General features: G+C 30.8%; 1 protein-coding gene across 1 annotated transcript in view; it reads left to right on the plus strand.

Moving 5' to 3' along the window:
• Positions 1–365: 365 nt before the first annotated feature.
• LOC117180647 (cytochrome P450 4C1-like) overlaps positions 366–21,461 on the plus strand; it is a 49,221-nt gene continuing 28,125 nt past the window's right edge. Inside the window, exons 1-12 of the mRNA XM_033373136.1 lie at positions 366–555; positions 4,575–4,681; positions 4,745–4,835; positions 6,236–6,421; positions 6,520–6,589; positions 9,126–9,252; positions 9,341–9,392; positions 9,474–9,604; positions 9,692–9,760; positions 12,343–12,520; positions 12,600–12,779; positions 12,872–13,051. Of these exons, the coding sequence (XP_033229027.1) occupies positions 387–555; positions 4,575–4,681; positions 4,745–4,835; positions 6,236–6,421; positions 6,520–6,589; positions 9,126–9,252; positions 9,341–9,392; positions 9,474–9,604; positions 9,692–9,760; positions 12,343–12,520; positions 12,600–12,779; positions 12,872–13,051 (1,540 nt within the window). The 5' untranslated portion in view covers positions 366–386. The remainder of the gene's footprint in view (positions 556–4,574; positions 4,682–4,744; positions 4,836–6,235; positions 6,422–6,519; positions 6,590–9,125; positions 9,253–9,340; positions 9,393–9,473; positions 9,605–9,691; positions 9,761–12,342; positions 12,521–12,599; positions 12,780–12,871; positions 13,052–21,461) is intronic.

Here is a 21,461-nt window from a genome sequence, read left to right on the forward strand (position 1 = left end):
TAGTTGACTAACCAGCAAAAAATATCAATTTTAAACAAAAGGTTAAAGATCTACGAACATAGTTGATTTTTCAATCCAAAAAGACGAATTTTTACAAAACAATTGAATTTGCATTCCTGATGTGTAATTGCAAACTGCAATCTTGTATTTTGAAAATACAAAATTATTTATGTCAAAAAATGGAAATTACCATCTTTGCATTATAATAGAAGATAACTTAGGGTTCAAAATTATGAATTATTGAAATTTCGGAAAAAAATTTTGACCCGCTTCTTGACATCTAGGATCAATTTACAGCGTTGTTCGTATGCATAAAAGCAACTGTAGTGGGAAAACATCAGTTTTATTTTCATTCTCACAGTAAACAGTCCGCCAAATTCGTGAAAATGGCAGTGATCTTGTACTTTTTCATCGGTATTTTAAGTATTATTGTATTATTACTCTTTGACTACGTAAAAAACATTCAATTTTATAGACATGCTGCCAAAATCCCGGGGCCAAAGGCTTACCCTATTGTAGGAAATGGTCTTAGTTTTATTGGAAAGGATACCTCTGGTAATTATATTGAATTAATATACAAAGCTTAAACTTATTCTATCAACCTAAACTTTGACTGTTTTTTCCATTTATAATTATATAGTGCTTATTTCACGAGCACTTTGCTTTCCGTAAGCAAAAGTATTTGCTTCCTCATAGAGAGAACATTAGTGATTTTTTACATATTAGACAAACTATGGTTTTTATTTTGATCGATTCAAAAATAGAAACTTACAAAAAATACAAAATTGAAAATAATATAAACAATTTTTAAAATGCGAAGATAAATCACACAAATAAAATTTTATATTTGAAATGATAATTTCTTGAGCTGGAAAAGGGAAGGAGGGAGTTCCGTCGCATCCTTTTCCCAACTTTTTGATGTTTTCAAAAAAATCGTCAGAATTATTTTATTTGAAAATTTATGATCAATAAGTATTCTCTATTCATGCATCAACTTTGAAATATGTCGATTAAAAAAAATTTTCTGTTCAAAAAAGTTGTTTTAAATATTATAAATGAGCATAACTTCTTTACTCTTCAAACAAGTTTATTGATATTATATATCAAGAGATTTTCCTCGAATCAAGAAATCACCGTGCAGAAATTTCCCCATCTTTCCCTATTTGAAGTTGGGTTCCGTTGGGGCCCCTATCAGAATATCTATACTAGAAAAAACGGGTTAGGCCCCTATCGAAATATCTAGTCTAGAAAATACTGAAGGGTGCACTGTCAGGTTCTAGTGAAGAATTCCATGCTTCGTATAGGTATGGCAAATCTATTTGTGTCTAATGGGGCCCCGACCAGAGAACTCCTAAAATCTTATATTGCCTAAACTATAATTTTGAGGCATTTGAAGGTTTCAGTATGCAAACATAATGTTTTTATGAGTATTTAAATTCGTTATTCTCGAAAACTTCATTTAGGGCACTAATGAATATTTCCTTCGGAGCCAGGTAGATATTTTTCAGTTAAAGTTAAAGAACTGTACAAAGTTGTAAAGTAATCTAAAATGGGAAAAAAGGAAATATTATACGAAGAAAAATTTTAGTCGATTAAATTTATTTAGTTAAAAATGATTTTATTAATATTAATTCTAACGGTTTGTATATTTTACATTTGAATAAGGTCGTATAATAATAAATATTTAATTGAAAAAAGAGAGTTTAAAATTTTGTCTTTTAGCTTTTTTTAAGCTGTAGGTTATGAGGATGGCTTTTATATCGAGTTTCAACTTTTCGGTTTAGCGCAGTGGTTAAGACTCCCGACTGTTAGGCGATAGATTTAGGTATAGATATGTAGGTTCGAACCCCGTAGCGTTAGAAATTTTATTTGTAATATAATGTTTAGGAATGAAATATATGTATTTACTATAAAGAGGACCATTAATATTTAAAGTAAAAATACTCGCAATTAATTAATTTTTTTTTAAATACCTTTTTTGTCATATCGTTATAGTATAGTAGTACTGGATGTTAAAATTACACAAAATGTTTAAATGAAATTTCAATTTATGAAAATATAAATGATATTCGGATTGTATACAGTCGTATGATGATGAACGGATAAAAGTACTGGCTGCCAGTAGCGTGACAGTACCCTGTTGGAGACCCGCAGAGGCTCTTCTCTTTAATTGAATTGTAGGCGGGCTGACCCATTAGAACCCTAATAGAAAATCTTTTAGGGCCCCCGTGACCCCAGTGTTATATTCCAGATGGGGTCCCGATTAGTTTTCCCCTCTAGAGCCCGACTCGAGGTAGGGGAAACTAGCCAGGGCCCCACTAGAGTCCTTTCGAAATTTCAGCACGGGTCTGTTCTGTTGTTGCATTAATTTTTTATTATATTAGTCAAAAAAGTTTTACTATAAAAAACAGTTTTTTCAAATAATATGAGATGCATTATGAGAATGAGAACAAATTTTTAATATGAACTTCGATTTCTAATATATTATAAATAATCATAACTTCCTTACTCTTTAATATAATCGATTAACATTATAGGTCAATCGATTCCTCTCGAACCAAGGAACCTATTTTATATTTTATTCTTGCATAATCTTTGATTTATGTTAAAAAAAAGTTTTACTATAAGAACCCGTTTTCTCAAAAATTGTGCATTACCATAGCTTCCTTACTCTTCCGTCAAATTTATCAATATTATAGGTCAATCGATTCGTATCAACAAAATTCGATGACTTTTCCAGGTTTTCCAGCCATCTGTTTTTAATACATGACTTTTTCAGGTTTCTTAAACACTTTTTTTAAATTGCATGACTTTTACAGGTCTTCCAGGTTTTGTAGCATCCCTGCGATAACTTCCTTACCCTTTAATAAAATTTTTTTACATTATAGGTCAATCGATTCGTCTTGAACTAAGGAATCTTTTATATTTTTGCATAAACTTTGACTTATATTAATGAAAAAAGTTTTAGTATAAATAACGGATTTTCAAAATATTATACAGAGCTAAAAAATCGAATACATATTTTCAGAAATCCTTCAGTCAGTTTCAAGATATTAGCGGTAAAAACAGGTCCTCCAAATTTCATCAATTTATCTGCAATCTTTTCAAATTATCGTGATCAAAAAAATGCTGGACATCCACTCCCATACACACACACACACACACACACAATATATATATATATATATATCCACACACACACTTCCGGACGATTGCTCAGAACATTGTATTAGGCATTTTTAAACTGAAGGTTTGATTAAATGAATTAAAGTTTTTCGAAAACCTTACCATCACAAAGCTTCCTCTATGAGGAAACAAAATCAAGAAAAGATTGTTTTGTGAAAATATTTCTACAAAAATATCCAAAGTGCTATTTGTCTTTTGGTGATTACATTATCATATAAAAATACCTTTGACTTTAGAATATATGCAATTTTATTTGACTTCCATTCCAAAATTAATGTATGCAGACTTCAAAATTAGCAGCCATTTGCTTGGGCGACAGACAACTTTGCACGTGCCCAGCTTTACGCGTTAGGGGTCAAACATCCATCTGTACACGTCTAATACCATAAGAGTACATATGTGCACGTTGAAATTTCGACGTGCACAGTTGTCCAGGTACCATCTGTGCAAGTGCACAGTTGTCCAAGTAACATCTCTGTAAGTGCACAGTTGTCCAATTGCCATATGTGCAAGTGCACAGTTGTCCAAATACCATCTGTGCAAGTGCACAGAAGTCCAATTATCATATGTGCAAGTGCACGGTTGTCCAAGTTCCATCTGTGCAAGTGCACAGTTGTCCAAGTACCATCTGTGCAAGTGCACAGTTGTCTAGGTACCATCTCTGTACGTGCACAGTTGTCCAAGTTATAACTGTCCCCGTCAATATTTAGACTGCTTAGTTGGCCAAGTAACATCTGTGCACGTGTACAGATGGTAGTTGTACAACTGTGCGCATTTTATTTTCGAAGTTCACAGATGGGCTTCCGTGGGCCTGGACGTAAACATATGACAGTTTCCTAACTGTCCACGTACACAGATGTCGCTTACCCACCTTTGCACGTGCGCAGAGGCAACCTGCACCAACTGTGCATTTTTATTTATTCACATAAGATTGTTTGCGAGGCTGGTACATTGAATTTGTTGAATTCCTCGAACTCTCTGAATCCATTGAATTCTCTTAATTCTTGGAATTCTCTCAATTCCTAGAATTCACTAAATTCCTTGAATTCATGGAATGCCTTGAATTTGCTCAATGCCTCGAATTCTCAGAATCCCTCGAATTATTTTAATTCCATAAATGCTCTGAAATCCTTGAATTCTCTTAATTACTTTATTTCACTGAATTCTTTAAATTCGCTGATTTCCTTGAAGTTACGGAATGCCTTGAATTTTCTGAATGCCTCAGATTAATTAATGAATGTGTCATGATTAATGATGATAATTTTTTCTTCAAGGCCAAAGAGATTTGAGAAGATTGCCTGAATATAAAGTGTAATTACAATTTTGCAGGCATAAAATTTTAAATACTTACAAAAAATGAATCCGAAAAAATATGTTGTTTTTTTCAGCTGCTTACTATGCAGCATTGGATATTATTGAACGATATGCTTCGCCAAGTCGAGTGTGGTTTGGCAATCAACTTTTTGTTTCAATTTCCGAACCTGATCAACTGAAAGTAAATATAAAGTTAAAAAATTTGGAATTTATTTTTTATTAATTCTTTAATTATTATTTTAAGACTATATTAACAAGTCCAAAAAGCATGGAGAAACCTGTTGTATACGAATTCGCTCGGCCCTGGTTCGGCAATTCATTGATTCTTGCTCCAGGTAATTCTCGCAAATATAAATAATGTAAATATAAATATAATCATATTTCTAATAAAAATTAGCGTCCAAATATTTAAAAATATATTAACATTTTATGATCATCAGATTTATTTTTTTTATAATTGACGCCAGATTGTAAAACAAGTCAAAATATTGATATAAAAGCATTGAAGAAAGTTTATTTTTGTCACTGAAAACTGTGTGCTGTAAATGTTAAAATAACTAAAAGAAATTGTAAAAGACAAATAATAGTCAGTAGGCAATTTATTCGGAATGAAATTAGTACAATAAGTCAAATTCAAGGTCAGCCAAAAACTGTATTTTTGAAATTCTCGCACCTGATCAATAATTTTAAAAAATCAGCTTTTTAATATGGTCGCATTTTTAACATAAAATCTTTGATAACCGATATTGATATTCCATTACAGGTTAAATTGAAAAAAACAAATACCTTTAATTATTTTAACCTAAAAAGATGACTCTTCTATCCTCAAAGATGAATTTTCAACCAGCTTTTTTATTTTTCAAGCTAGAATAGTTTTTCTTAACTCTGCAAAGATTGATTGTAAAAAAAAAAGTTCAATTTTCAGGAAATATAAATTTGACTTCAAATAAAAACGGTTGCATTCTCAAACAAATAACTAAGATTTTTAGAAGACAGAATTTGCAACAAAAAGATGTTTTCACGACGAAAAATGTAGCGGTTGATATTTCAACAACAAAGAAATATTTTTAACAAAATTGTTAAATATTCAAACAAAGAGCTCCATTCACAAAATAATAATTAAATTTTCAACAATTCGTGTTAAATTTTAACTATATGGTTAAATATTCAATCTAAAAAGATAAATTCTGGATAAAAACTTAATAGGTATAGACAAATAGTAAAACAACAATATTAATAGGTGAACTGGCAATCAAGAAAATTAGTTTACAAACAAAAATACGGTCCTATTTCCAAACAAAGGGATAAATTCGGAACTAAAATTATGAATTTTCAAACCTAAAAGACGAAGGTTTAACAAAATAAAGATTTTTCAGTCTTTTATAAACAGAAAGAACAATTCCAAAATAAAATTTGTTATCCTTGACAGTTGTTCCTTGAGATAGAAATTCCGTGACTTTTTCAACATTTTTTTCAAAAACTCCATATTTTTACTGACTTTCCTTGACCAATAATATTCCCTCAAATTCCTTGATTGGCAGGTTTTCCTTGACCTACGGCTGGCCTAAGATTAAAAAAGTATATATATATATATATATATATATATATAAAATTGAAAAATCAAATTCACCAAAAACAGGTCAATTAGGCGTCATTTAATAGAAATTTAAATTCATTTTAAAACAGTAAGGCAGAAATTCTACGATTTTATTATAGATATATTTGTGTCCATTAGCTCCAATATGGCGTGCTCACCGGAAATTGATTCTACCTGCTTTTAATCCTCAAACGCTACGAACATTTTTGCATATTTTCGATAAACATGCAAAGTCGATGACAGAGAAAATGGAAAAAGAACTTGGTGAAGGTGAATTTAAAATTCACACCTATATGGTATCTTATTCCTTAGATGTTGCTTTGGGTAAGAGAAGTTAAAATAAATAATTCATTAGAATATTCTATTGATGCGAATTTATTGAACATTTCAAAAACTTTATCGTTTACTTATTATTCTTTTAGAAGGTGCTATGGGTATTTCCGAATCTTCCGACTCAAAAATGTACACACATTATAGTGAATGTGTAAACAGGTATAAGGAAATTAATTTATCTGACCTTTTTGAACGGGCCTTATTTAAGGTTATGTAATATAAAAATTAGCCGATTTCTACCTTACTGACATTCTTTTGGGGGCAGATGACAATTTCGCCCCAAATTTATGTGTACGTGATTTTTAGTTTCCAGAAATGTTTTGCTAGTTATTGCTAATAGAATAACGCAGGGTGTCCGAGAACTTTTTTTAAATCCCTGATCATTAATATTTATATACTAGCATTTTAGTCTTGTCATACTTTGAACATATAATCTTTCATTAATGAAATAAAATATTATTTCAGACACAAATTCAAATTTTATATTTATCAATTTATTTTAAACAAAAAATGTGTTTTCTACTATAAAAAATGGCTTTTAATAAAATACTTGAAATTTTAACAAAAAAATTAAATTTGTAACACACTACTTGAATTTTCAAGCTTAAAAGATAAATTTCTAACTAAAAAGTCTCAACAATATAAATAAAAGTATTTTTAAATTGTTAAACCTTCAAGCCAAAAGGCGAATTTCCGCGTCAAAAATTGAATTTCCAAACACCAAATTTTTTACCAAAAAAGGAAACTTTCCAGCCAAAACATATCAATCTTAAAGAATTGGAATAGTGACATTTACAGTTAAAAAATTTATTTTAAACACAAAGCAGGCTTTTCCACGAAGCAGATAAATTTTCAAGCAAAGACATAAGCCTTCAATCTCAAAAAATTCATTTTAAACAATATAATTTACCTTTTACCCCAGTAGTTGAATTCTCAATTAAAATAGATTAAATTTCAACAAAATAGTTCAACTTTTAACTAAAGAGATGACTTTTACCTAAAAATATAAATCTTAAAAAAAATGTTTCTTAACAAAGTGATTCAACCAAATCATTTAAGCAAAATAGTTGAATAATGAAGCAAAGAATAATAATTTTTAACCAAAAAGTTGCACTTTAATACAAAAATTAATTTCTACTAAAATGAAATGATTTTTAAACCAAAAAGATCAATTTTCAAAAAAGCAGTGAAATTTCCTGTATAAAATATTTGGGTTGACTTTTCACGATCAAAATATGACTTTTTAAATAAGAAATTAGTTTCTACGAAAAAAATGGAATTTTTAATCTAGAAAGACGAATTTTTTAAGAAAAAAGGAAGACTTTTTGACAAAAATGTTAAATTCTCTACCAAATAATTGTATTTTGATCCAAAAAATATTAAATTTCTCTTAAAATAGATGAATTTTTATTTTTAAAAATTAATAAATTTTCAAAAATAGTTGATTTTTCATCCAAAAAAGATTTCAGTTGACTTTTTAAGATAAAAATATGGATTTTCAAATAAAAATAAGTTTCTACGACAAAAATTAAATTTTTATTTAAAAAAACCATTTTTTCAATAAAAAAGGATGTATTTTTATCAAAACATTTTTATACATGTGTGTGTTTAATTATATTATATTTATTCATTTATATTTTTAATATAAAACGACAAACTTTTCTTTGAAAAGCTGAACTTTCATCCAGAAAAAATTTCAGTTCATTTACCAACATAAAAATATAAATTTTTAACAAAAAGTAAATTTTCTATAAAATAGTTAATTTTTATTTATAATGAATTAAAATAAAAAGTTTATTTTCTACAAAATACTTAAATTAAAAAAAGTAAAATTTTCAACAAAAAATTATTACTTTTAAACAAAATTGTTGAAATTTCAAACGAATAGTTGCATTTTTATTCAAGAAAGGTAAAATTTCTACTAAAGAAGTTGAACTAAAAAAAATGTAATAGTAAAATTTTAACCAAAGAAGATTCCAGTTCATTGCCTAACACCCAAATAAGAATTGTAAACAATAAGTCAATTTTCTCCTAAATAGTCGAATTTTTAGCCAAAAAGGATGACTTCTTAACAAGATTGTTAAATTTGCAACCAAACATTTGCATTTTTGTCAATAAAATTAAACTTCTACTAAAACAGGAGAATTTTAAAATCAAAAAGACAAATGTCCCGAAAAAGAGTTGAAATTTCATGAAAAAGATTTCAATTGACTTTTCAATACAAAAATACGAATTTTAAACACAAAGTAAATTTTGTATATAATAGTTTAATTTTCAAAAAAAGATCTCATTTGACTTATCAGCAACAAAATATGATTTTCAACAAACGGTTAATGATCTACAAAAAGAGCTGAACTTCTAACCCAATAAGATGCAGTTTTTACTAACTAGTTGAATTTGCAATCAAACAGGATGTCTTTGGGACAAATTATCAAATTATCCAACAAATAACAAAATTTAGAACTAACAAGGTGATCTTCAGGAGAAAGTGTTAGTGACTTTGCTAAAATTGTGTACATGAGTGAAGGACTCCCTCCCCACTTCCGTAAAAAATCGTAATAAATTGTCTCCCCCCCCCCCCTCGAACTGTCACTTAATTTAAGTACGATCCTTTATAGGCTACCCTTAAGGTAGGAATCGGATAAGTGTTACAAGACCTTAAGCTTTTGATGTTATTATAATAAATTATTAACAGAGCCTTCGAACTGATGATGAAGAGAGCTTACAGACCTTGGCTACATCCAGATATAATTTTCAATTTAACAAAAATGTCAAAGGATTTCTACAATTGCATTAACTGGATGCACAGTACAGCACATTCTGTAAGCAATGCGTAACATAACATACGTGAATTTTTAATTGAATTAACTAATTTCGTATCGAAATGCGTCACTTTTGTACACTTTTTAGATAATTGAAAAGAAAAAAATTAATTTGGAAAAACCTAATCGAGTCGAAAAGGGTAAAACAACAATTATACTGTAACAATACATACAAGCATATGATTCACAAATGATAATAACAATATATTTATTCCATATAGCAACAGATGAGTTTTCAGGTGAAATTTCGAATCAAAGAAAAGGATTTTTGGATTTACTCTTAGACCTAAAAGACAAACAGAAGTTCTCTGAACAAGACATTTGTGATGAAGTAAACTCAATGATAGTGGCGGTAATTATACTAAGTGCTTGATAAGTAAACTTATAATTTCTCAAATAATTCAAAAAATATTTCTAGAAAATTTGTGTGCAATTATAGGCGTATGACACTGTGGCAGTTACTCTTCAGTATTTAATGTTGGCATTGGCATCCTATCCTGATGTTCAGGTAAGCTGATCAAATTTCAAGCAAAATTCTGGCGAACATAACAAATATTGATTTTAATAAGCATCATCATGAATACGCTGAAACCTGGATTTTAGTTAACTAGATTTGTGCTTACCTAGAACTTATGGCCTCTCCAGTTTCGCGGTTCCCATCCCTTTCCTAAAATCCTTTCTCTTCCCTTTCCCTTTCACCTTTCTTTCTAACTACCTCCTAAACATTTCCGCGTAAATTTTATATCCCTCCTTTTTTCAATCAACGGTACTACCAATACTTTTTTCCATTCCTTTAGCCACCCTTCTCCCCTTCAAATTTTGTTGCAAATCTTCAACATCTCTTCTTTCATCCTTAATCCTCCGTATTTCAGTGATTTATTTTTCAAGCCCTCCTCCCCTGTGGCCTTGTTTCCTTTCATCCTTGCAATCACCTTATTCACTTCTTCCCTACTTATCTCGTATTCGCTGTCGTCGTTCCCAACTATCGTTTTTCTTTCTTTTGCCTTACCCTATTTTCCACATCCCCTGACAGACCCTTAAAATACATCGTTCACTATTTTATCTTGATTTCTTCATTTGTGCCCTCCTTCTCCGCTCTTTCCCTGTGTATCACTACCTACTCCTTCCCTTCGTTGAAGGCTTTCTCTACGTCTGACTTGTACCTTTATTTCGCCTTCTGCCTTTTTTCACTATTTATCCTTTCTGGCTTTCTCTGTCTTCTGTTGAATTCCACTTTTTCCATTTCCCTATTAGCCATTTTCTTATATTCTCCTTCCTCGTATCTTTACTTTCTCTGCAAACGTCATTTGACCATCCTCACCTGACCCTTTCTCATTCTTTTCCCAGTTTTAGCTCTACCCTTACCTTATCGATCACTCCATTAGGTTTTTAAAGTAGCGTTACTCCTTACTCTTCTAGACTTCTTATCTCCTCGTTTTCTCTTTTCTGTACATTCTTTTAACTTTTCTCATCTATCTGCCCATTTTAAATCTCCTTTCCCTCATTTTTTCCTTCTTCCTCCTACTGCGCTTTACGCCTCCATGTTTCAATGTCGCGATCGCCGGAAAGTTCTCTGAGTCTATTAAATTGCGTAATTCTATTCTAACCATCAGCTTCCTTCTTCTTTCTTCTACTAGGATGTTGTCTGTTACTCTGCTTCTTATGTTCGAGTACGTAGACTTCCCTTCTTCCTTCACCCTGTTTTTACTGTTTCAAAGAAAGTATACCGCCTCTGCCAATAAGTCCAGTAGCCTCCTACCCGTCTTGTCCGTTTCCTTGTGTTTTGAGTTTCTTATAGAGCCCTCCGTTTTTGTATCCCACACCTCTCCCCAGTGTTCCACAGTGCATGCTTTCAACCCCCACCCCCTAACAGCAGAAACCTCTTTTCCTTTTCTCCTTCCATTTCCTTACTGTCCTCCATCCTCACACTTCTCCTCTTCTCCTGTATACGCATAAAAAATCCACAACAACTTTACCTAATGTTACTCATCTCGCCCCTGACGTCATGCCATCCACTTCTCTTCCTTTCACGTGATCCCTTCTCGGCTTTCTGCCCAAGTTCAAATCATCTTTATTACATCCCATTTTGTCAACTCCCGAAGAACCCTTATCTTTGTTTTTTTATCATGTGGTATTGCAGAACGCCACTTTCACGTATCTATCTTCTCCTCTTGCTCCTGCCATACTTAACTTAAGCCCTCTGCTCATTTCGTAGACCCCCACGTGTTTCCTTCCATCTCATTTCCCCATTTTCTGTCTTTATCCATTCCGTGCCTTGTTTGCCAAGCTCAAGTAGACATTTTCTTCTCTCTTCATGCCAGGTCAGATTTTCTCCTATTGTCTCTTTTCTTTCTTCAAACCCGTGTTTTTGCCAATTATATCAATCTTATCCTCGTCACACCCTAATGTTACCAGCAAAATTCCTTTGCTCCCTTCCTTTATTACTCCTACTGTTGTTATTCCTTTTGATCTCACTGTTGCTCTTATATTTCCTATCAGATTCTTAACTTCTTCCTCTCCTCTCTCACTGTTCACTTTAAAAGTCATTCCCCACCTCCTTCTGTCTCTTCTGGGTCAACAATTACATCAGTCCTTCTATGCTCAGTCGTCGCCCCCACCCCCACCCCCCCACTCTCTCACGAGCCAGTTCCCCAAATCCCTCTCCCTTTCTGGCGTTTTTATTTTTTGTTACGTTTTTTAAAAATGGTTCCCCTCTAATTTTTCATGTCCCTCTTTCTTTTTTTCCTCTGGTGATTTTTCCGCTCCAGCAACCATTCCCTCGCTGCTTATCACAGAGTTAAATGGTTATTTTTTTAGCGTATTTTATTTCCAAGTTTATAGAATCTTATTAATCAGGAAGGGGTCGGGGTTGAGAATTTCAAAAAGACAGTTTAAATAATTTGTGGATAAACCCTCATTTATACCGATAACCATATTCAAATAACTCAACTAACCCAACTAACTCATTTTAATTTAAACACTGAAACCTTCAAAATTGAATTATTTAAATTGACATATTCAAAATTCGGAAATTTGAAGAATTGAGAATTCAAGCATCGTGAAAATTCATTAATAACTGATTGTGTTTAGGAAAAATCATATCAGGAGTTGAAGGACATTTACGGTGAGGTAATTCCAGAAAAATTTTCTATTACGATTGAAGACTTAAAACAAATGAAGTATACAGAAAGAGTGATTCAAGAATCAATGAGGCTGCTTCCCGCCGCACCATTACTTTTAAGAAAAGTAGAAGAAGAACTTGAAATTGGTTGGTTATTTTTTCATTTGTTAGAGACTTTTTTGAATGAATTCTTCATTATTTATTAAAACGATAATTGTATTTTCAGGAGGCTACACATTGCCGAAAGGTACCAAGGCTAGCTGCTGTATAGGAAGAATCCATCGCGATGAAAAATACTGGCCTGATCCGCTCAAATTTGATCCTGATAGGTTTCTTCCTGAAGAAGTCGCGAAACGGAATCCATACTGTTATTTGCCCTTTAGTGGTGGAACAAGAAACTGCATAGGTTCATATTCTAATAAAATTAAGGGGTCAGAATTATTTTTAACTGAGACTTATATCTCACTAAATAAAAAATGCTTTTTTCTTCATTTCTAGGTTCTGCATATGGAATGATGGAGATGAAGACAGCTGTAGCTAGAATTCTTCTGAAATATATTATAAAAAAGAAACACATTCAACCCATCGCAAACATTAAACAGAGGGTGGAAGTTATTGCTCATCCTGTTGAACCAATTACGATAGAAATTGTGGAAAGAATACCAAACGCACATAATGGCTAAATTTTGTATTCTTAAATAAATAAAAAATCTGAAACAAGTCAAGAAAGTATAACTTTAAAAAAAAAAAATTTACAACAAAAATATTTTTAAAAGGCGAATGGAAAAACTTTAAGAATCATATTAATTTAAGTGAGTCCTTTTGGGCTTACATTTGTTGGCAGTTACTTTTGAGCACAGTGTAAAGCTAGTTTCCTTAAATATTCTCGGTATAACTTCGCGTTTTGATCAGTTAAAACTAGTTTTCACTAAATTTTTTATGCTCTCCAAGTCCCGTTCTATTTTTAAACTATGTCTAGCAAATTTTTCGTTTTAAGATTTTTTAAAATCCAACAATTTAGTTGAAATATTTGATTGAATACTTGATTGAAAATGCATTCGTTTTGATAGAAATGTTATAATTTTTTATTACGCAGCGAACTATTTGAGCGATACTTCGATTTTTTTTATGAATTGAAGTGTTCTTAATTTATGATTAAAATTAGTCTTTTTTATTTTAAATATCAACAATTTGTTTAAAAAATTGAAGTATTAGGTGTACCAAAAAAAGGTGCCTTCTTATTTTAAAAAATATCATAGTTAATACTTCAACGAAAACTATTTTTATTACAAATTGAAAGCAATTTAATTCATTAAAAACTAATTTCAAATAAAACTGTTAAAGCATCAACCTAAACAGATTAATTTTTAACAAAACAGTTGTATTTTTGCTCAAGAAAGATGAAATTTATATTTAAAAAGACAAATTTTCGAACCAAAGACACGAATTTTCCACAAAATAGTTGAAATATTCATCAAAAAAGTTTTGTCAGTCCAAAAAAAAAATTTCAACCTAACTAGTAAATTTTGAAGTGAAAAAAGATGAATTTTCTACAAAACAGTTGAATTTTTTTACCAAACGGGAGGCCTTTTTAACAAAAAACTATTTAATTTTCGAAGAAATAATTTGCTAAAGAAAATAATTAAATTTTTAAACAAATAATACAATTTTTCACCAAAAAATAATTTAAATTGTTTTCAACAGTTCTTGCAACTTATATATTAATTTTTGTTAAGATGAATTCTTAATGAAAAATATAAAAGTAGACTTTTCAAACAAAAAAAATGGATTTTCATTCCAAAAAGATAAGGTTTTTCAAAACAGTTACGTTTGTATCGCGAAAATATTAATCTTATTAATCTTGATGATGTATAATATAAATCAATATTAAATTTTAATGCATACTTACTAATTTTTATTGCAAAATTAAATTTATGAGTTATTAAATTACTTACCTATACCTAAGCAGTTGGCAAAATTTGTCCCAGTAATGATCAGTTTACCTTAAACTGAATGATAAATCGAATCGATCGATTCTACTAAAAATTATGTTATAAATGCTCGTATTTTATTATAAGAAATTAAAGCTGCAAAAAGATACAATAATATATAATAAAATACAAAAAAGTAGAAAATCCTTCCCAATAATAGAAAAAAGTTGTAATTTCCTGTTATTTTGGTTGTATATTATTGCACTTATTTGTAGATGCTTGTAAAAATTTTGTTAGTTTTTTAAAACTTTTTTGTAAAAAAATCTCCTTAAGGGATAGAGCGATATATATGTATATATGACTTTTCACGTCAAGCGGATCACAGACACCCTCAAAATTTGGTTTAACCAGTCAAATTGAATAAAGGCGCAAATTGATCTACTTGCTCCCTAATTTTAAAAGTAATCTGGTATTTTGAAAAATTGAAAATGGCGAATTCAATATGGCGATCAAAAATATGTTTTTCCTGGTACTCTCGATTTTATCAAAAATGCTTAAATTAAATTGAAAAAACATACTAGAGGGTTTTTGTTATCGCTGATTACGAATCTGATATCAAAATTTTAGAATTCAACATGGCGGCCGCTTACTATTGATTTTATAAAAAAATGCTTCGATTGAATTAAAAAAACATACTCCGGGGTTTTAGAATCGCTGATAACGTATCCAATATTTGAATTCCAAAATTCAAAATGACGAATTCAAAATGGCGATCGTCTACTGCTAATTTTAGAAAAAAATGCTTCAATTGAATTGAAACCCCATTTTCGGGGGTTTCACGGATCACTGATAACGAATCTGGCATTAGAATTAAAAAATTCAAAATGGCGTATTCAAAATGGCGGCCGTATAATCTTGATTTTAGAAAAAAAATTTCAATTGAATTGAAAAACCATACTCGGGGGGTTTTCCAATCGCTGATAATGAATATGCTAATAGAATTTCAAAATTCAAAATGGCGTATTTAAAATGGCGGCCATATACTCTTGATTTTATACCAAAAAATTTACAATTGAATTGAAAAACCATAGTAGGGGGTTTTTGGTATCGCTGATAACGAATCCGATTTTAAATTAGGATCAATTTTCAATTTATGGTTTCTAGCTATATCTTTATAACCCCGGAGTATTATTTACCAATTCAATTAAAGCATTTTCTTATAAAATCAAAAGTAAAAGGCTGCCATTTCAAATTCGCCATTTTGAATTTTGAATTTCTCATGTCAGATTGGCTAGAGATTCCAAAAATGGTGATATATGTATTTTGTAGGAATATACCAAAAAACAAAAATATTTTTTCCACCGTTTTTAAGGAATGTATCAGGAAAAACATAATTTTATGGCACCATAATTAATCCACCATTTTAAACTTTTTAAAGAAATTCTGTTATTCTCTGATGATAATGCAGATTCCTTTAAAAAAATGTATTCATGACACTTGGCATGATAATGCATGTATTTCTGAAAAAGGATTTTTCTCTCGATCTATCTGGTAGCGTAATGGGAAAACACCCGATCGGCAGGCAGAAGTTCATTGGTTCGATTGCCAGTGGAGCGAAATGAGAAGATCTTTTTTCAGAAAAGATTTAATTGAAAAATGTTTAAATCATAGCTCGATCTAGTCTGAAAGAACATTAAGAACTTCTGTTATTCTATAATGCTAATACAGATTTTTTGAAAAAAATGATATGTGAAACCTGGCACAATGATGCGTGTATTTCTGAAAAAGGATTCTCCTCTCGATCTCTTTAGTACCTGAATGGGAAATCAACCAACCGGAAAGCAGAAGTTCTTCAATTTAATTCAAAGCGCAGTGAAAGGAGATTTCCTTTTCAGAAAAGATTTAATTTAAAAAAAATTAACTCATAGCTCCATCTAGTCTGTAGAGACGTCAAAAAATTCTTTTATTCTCTGATGATAATACAGATTCTTTGGAAAAATTGATTTGTGACACCTGGAATAATAATTCGTGTATTTCTGAAAATGGATTCTCCTCTCGATCTCTTTAGTAGCTTAATGGGAAATCAACCGACCGGAAAGCGGAAGTTCTTTAATTCAACTCTAAGCGGATCGAAAGGAGATTTTCTTTTCAGAAAAGATTTAATTTTAAAAAATTTTAACCCATAGCTCCATCTAGTCTGTATAGACGTTAAGACATTCTGTTACATTTTATGATAATACAGATTCCTTAAAGAAATGTATTTGGAACACCTGTTATAATAATGCGTGTATTTCTGAAAACGGATTCTTATATCGATCTCTTTAGTAGCTTAATGGAAAAGTAACCAACCAGAAAGCGCAAGTTCTTTGGTCCGATTCCCAGAGGAGCGAAAGGACATATTTTTTCAGAAATATTTAATTAAAAAAATTTGAATTTGAATTTGATGAAAATCTTCCAGAGGCCTTAAGGCGCTTTATATAATTCGGTTTTGCTTGATCCCCTACACGTATAAAATGATGATTTTTTGAACGTAATATTTTTACAGCATAGTCTAAAGGCAAATATACCGTTTTTGACAAAGACCTTTTTCCGGAAAATACTCTTGTTTTTTTTTAATTAGCAATGTTTTTTTCGTCTGAAACAGGCAGTCCAGAGTACACAATTGTCAGAGTGTTGCCAGTTTCAGGAGAAAAAAAAATCGAAACCTACTCATTTAAATCACTTTGAAAGTCATTATAAAAAATCCATCAATCATAGGAATGCTATAGCATGATTTAGAATGAGTCAATGATCTTCACACTGAACAGTTGAATTTTTGACCAAGAAGATTAATTTACTACAGGAAAACATGATTTTTCAACAATATACATGAATTTCCAATTTAAAAAATCATTTTAAAAAAATTGGAAATGTTAAATTTAAAATTAAGAAAATTAATTAAAAAATTATTTATCAAAACAGTTTTAAACTATAGGAATTACATATTATATAAGCTACTCTGAACGACCTCCATTATTCTGCTTTAGAAGTTAATCTCTTGGATTACCTACGTAACTTCGAAATGAAAGTATTACAACTGGATTTATCCAAAATACTTGGATTATTCTAAAATACATAAATTATTTTGTTTCACGAGTGGATTAGAATTTTAACGCCGGATGAGAAATAGAATAATCCAGTTAAAAGTGGATTACTCCATCTGACTGGGATTTCTTTGAATCAGTTGAATAACTTCAGATTACAAGCGGATAACGTTGGATTATATTTGTGTTGCTCATTCCCAGTGGGCACAAAATTTGGTGACGTCTTTACGACATCGTTACGACATCTTTACGACATCTTTACGACATCCTATGTCCATGTCGTTTCGGTGTCTTTGAGATATCGTAAAGACATCGTCAGATCATACGACTTATTTAAGATATCGTAAAGACACCGTAACGACATGGATATATGATGTCGTGAAGTTGTCGTAAAGATGTCGTAACGACGTCGTAAAGACGTCGCCAAACTTAGTACCTACTGGGTTTTTACAAATGTATTACTTCGTTGTACTGGGATTACTTAGAATGATTTGAATGATTTCGAATTACAAGAGGATTACGCCAAATTATGACTGAATTACTGCGGATTACAATTGAATTACTCCGTCATAATGGGATAACTCCGAATTACTTGAATTACTTCGAACGAGAACTGGATTACTCCGCTTTACAAGTGGATTTCTCCGGTTGACAAGTCGCACTAAGATTACTCCAAGATTACTTCCAGATTACTCTAATATTTTTCCAATTGAACTAGATTACTCTGGTTCACAAGTGGATTACTCCGGTTCACAAGTGGATGAATTACTTTGGTTTGCAAGTGGATTACTCCGCCATACTGAGATCACTGTGAATAACTTGAATTTGGCTGAATTAAAAATCCCAGTAGGCACAAAATTTAGCGACGTCTTTACGACATCTTTACGACAACTTTACGACATCCCATGTCCATGTCGTTTCGGTGTCTTTACGATATCGTAAAGACATCGTCCGATCATACGACTTATTTACGATATTGTAAAGAAACCTTAACGACATGGACATAGGATGTCGTAAAGTTGTCGTAACTATGTCGTACCGATGTCGTAAAGACGTCGCCAAACTTGTGCCCACTAGGATGGATTGGGGCGGATTAAATTTGAATTACTCAAGATTACAAATGGATTACTCTAGTGTATAAGTGAATTACTACGTACTAATAGAATAACTCCGACTGAATTATTATTATTTATGCTTAAAAACTTTCGAAAACTTCAGTTTTTTTTTTATTTATAATGATAAATTTTGTTAATTTTTCAATAAACAACATATTTAACGGTTTTTTTTATTTTCAGAAGTTCTATTTTTTTTAAGATTTTTAAATTTATCAAAGAAATTTTTATATCTGTGCTAAAATATTTAAAAATAATTTGAAGCATGTAAGAAAATTAAAGTTTTAACAAAAGTTTTAACAAAGATTAATAAACAAAAGTTATTTTCGGGATCGGAAATGTTCACTCAGTGGGCACAAAATTTGGCGACGTCTTTACGACATCGTTACGACATGTTTACGACAACTTTACGACATCCTATGCTCATGTCGCTTCGGTGTCTTTGCGATATCATAAGTACATCGTCAGATCATACGACTCATTTACGATATCGTTAAGATACCTTAAGGTCATGGACATAGGACATCGTAAAGTTTTTCGTAAAGATGTCGTAACGATGTCGTAAAGACGTCGCCAAATTTTGTACCCAATGGGCGGCTCATTCAAGTCCAGAGTTTTTATATAAAATGTGAGATAAATAAAAATTGTATTGCCAATAGTTGAAAATAGATACTCATTGGGAATTTTTTAAACAATCTTTCAAAAGAAATTCCCACTTCGGATATTTTTCCACAGACTCAACTTTGTCAAAGAATTCACTAAGATTGTCTTTCGAATGACTCTTCGCTATGACGGCATGTAAATTCACAAGAATTATTTATTATTCAAACTATTTTCACAAAATAATACTGATTTTGGTTTTTTTCCATTAAATAGGCTCAATTTCTAGGCGGCCACAACTAAGAATGTTTTTCTGATGACTCTTTCATATAATATTTGGCAAATTTACCAGAATTATGCTTTATTCAAACAATTGTCATAAACAAATTCAGAGTTTACATTTTTTTCAAAATTAGCCCAATTTTTTATGGAATCAATAAATAAAGATTATTTTAATAAAAAAAATTGTTTCTCGAAACTTCACGAAAATTATTGATTATTTAAACACTTAATCGTAAGAAAACTTAATTCTTTTTACCTTTTATAGCAAAGTTCTGACCTTTAATAAGCTGAGCATTCCAAATCGCGAATAACAACTTTTGATAATTAGTTTGTTTATAACGTAATACAAAGTTTGTTTTAAATAATTTTAAACCACTGGAAATTATTTCTAAATAATGTTAGCATGTACACAAGGTCTTCTGGAATCGATCTTAAAATTATAAATAATATGGTACTAAGCTTTTATAATAATCTTTTGAAAAGAAACTGGAATTAAAGAATTAATATGTTCGTACGTATTAGAATTTTTTTAATCAAATTCCTCCCTTTAAAAGTTACATGGAAAATATTATAAAACTATCTCAGAGTAACAATTATACGCGCGCAACAGTGTGGGGAAAATATTGCATTGATAAATAATAATTAAAAAAATAAAAAAATATTACTGTGATTCCAATGTAAATTGTAAAGTTTCATCACTTTAAAAACAAATAATTTGAAAGAGATATGCAGTCTTATTTTTCTTTAAAAATACTTAAATATTTCACAGACATTAATGGGAAAGGGGGCCAGTAAAATTGCAAATCTACCGCAAAAATATTATAAAGCGAAATGGCTAATTTAGAATACTTTCAAGTTCTTTCAAACCCTTTTGAATTATTTTAACTTCCTTCAAATCTTTTGAATCCCTCCGAATTCTCTGGTAGATCTGAATTTCCTCAATCATCTGAACGCCTTAAATTAGTGTGATTCACTACATTCTGATGAATACCTAAATTCCAAGGACTTAAAAATAATCCACAGAATTCAAAAGAATGAAAGGGATTCAGGGATTTCAGAGAATTCCGAATAATAAAGGAATAATAAAACAAGAACGAAATAAAATAATAAAATTTAGGATAATCGAAGATTTCAGGGATTTCAAAGCTTTTTGGGAATTCAAAAAATGAAGAGAATTCAGAATGCTTAAAGAGCTTAGAATATTCGGAGTAATTAATTATTTCAGAATATTTAAGTAATTTAGAGATTTCTAAGAATATAAGGAATTTAGAATATTCCAATATTTCAGAGAAGTCAAGTAATTCTCAAATATTTAAGGAATTCAAGAATTTCAGGGATTTCTGATCATTTCGGAAAATTAACCCTTAAGGTACATTTTGGGTCTCTGACAACCCAAGAAATTTTCAAACTCTTACAAACCAACTATTTAGTTTGTAAGATATGGTACTGCTATTTCGTTAGTTGGAATAACCATTTACTTAGCTGCTGGTACTAACTGAATAGTCAGCGCAACTAATGGAATTGTTGTACGAACTAATAAAATAAGAGACTTAACTAATAAAATAGCAGCACCATATCTTACTAACTAAATAGTTGGCTCAACTAACCATTTTTTTCAGAGTACATAATTCGAAAAAATTGAGTAAGTGCCGCCATCTAGCTTTAGTTGGAGACACTTATGTATGTAAAGTCGTTTTAGTACAGTGATCCCAGATCTGAAACGATACGTGGTCCAATACTATGACACGTCTATGTTCGTGTAAATATGGTAGGAGACGATATAAATGCCTGGGTTGCGTGCGCAACCCATTTCTCCTCTTCTGAATTTGAAAACTCGAAGGTGCACGATGGCCGGTCGGAACACTTCGGCGGTTCTATTTATATCTCTATCTGCTTTGAAATAAAATGAAGAGATTGGGATTTTAATATTTTCAGATTTCGATGCTGGGCTGGCGATTCTCATGATATGAATACTTCGCGCGCCTCTTTAATGCGTGTATTTTGAGGTTACGTTACTTCACATATAAAATATAAATTATATAAATATTAATACTATTATACATACATAATTAATTATACT

The sequence above is a fragment of the Belonocnema kinseyi genome, chromosome 9 (genome assembly GCF_010883055.1).
Source record: "Belonocnema kinseyi isolate 2016_QV_RU_SX_M_011 chromosome 9, B_treatae_v1, whole genome shotgun sequence".
Lineage (NCBI taxonomy): Eukaryota > Metazoa > Arthropoda > Insecta > Hymenoptera > Cynipidae > Belonocnema > Belonocnema kinseyi.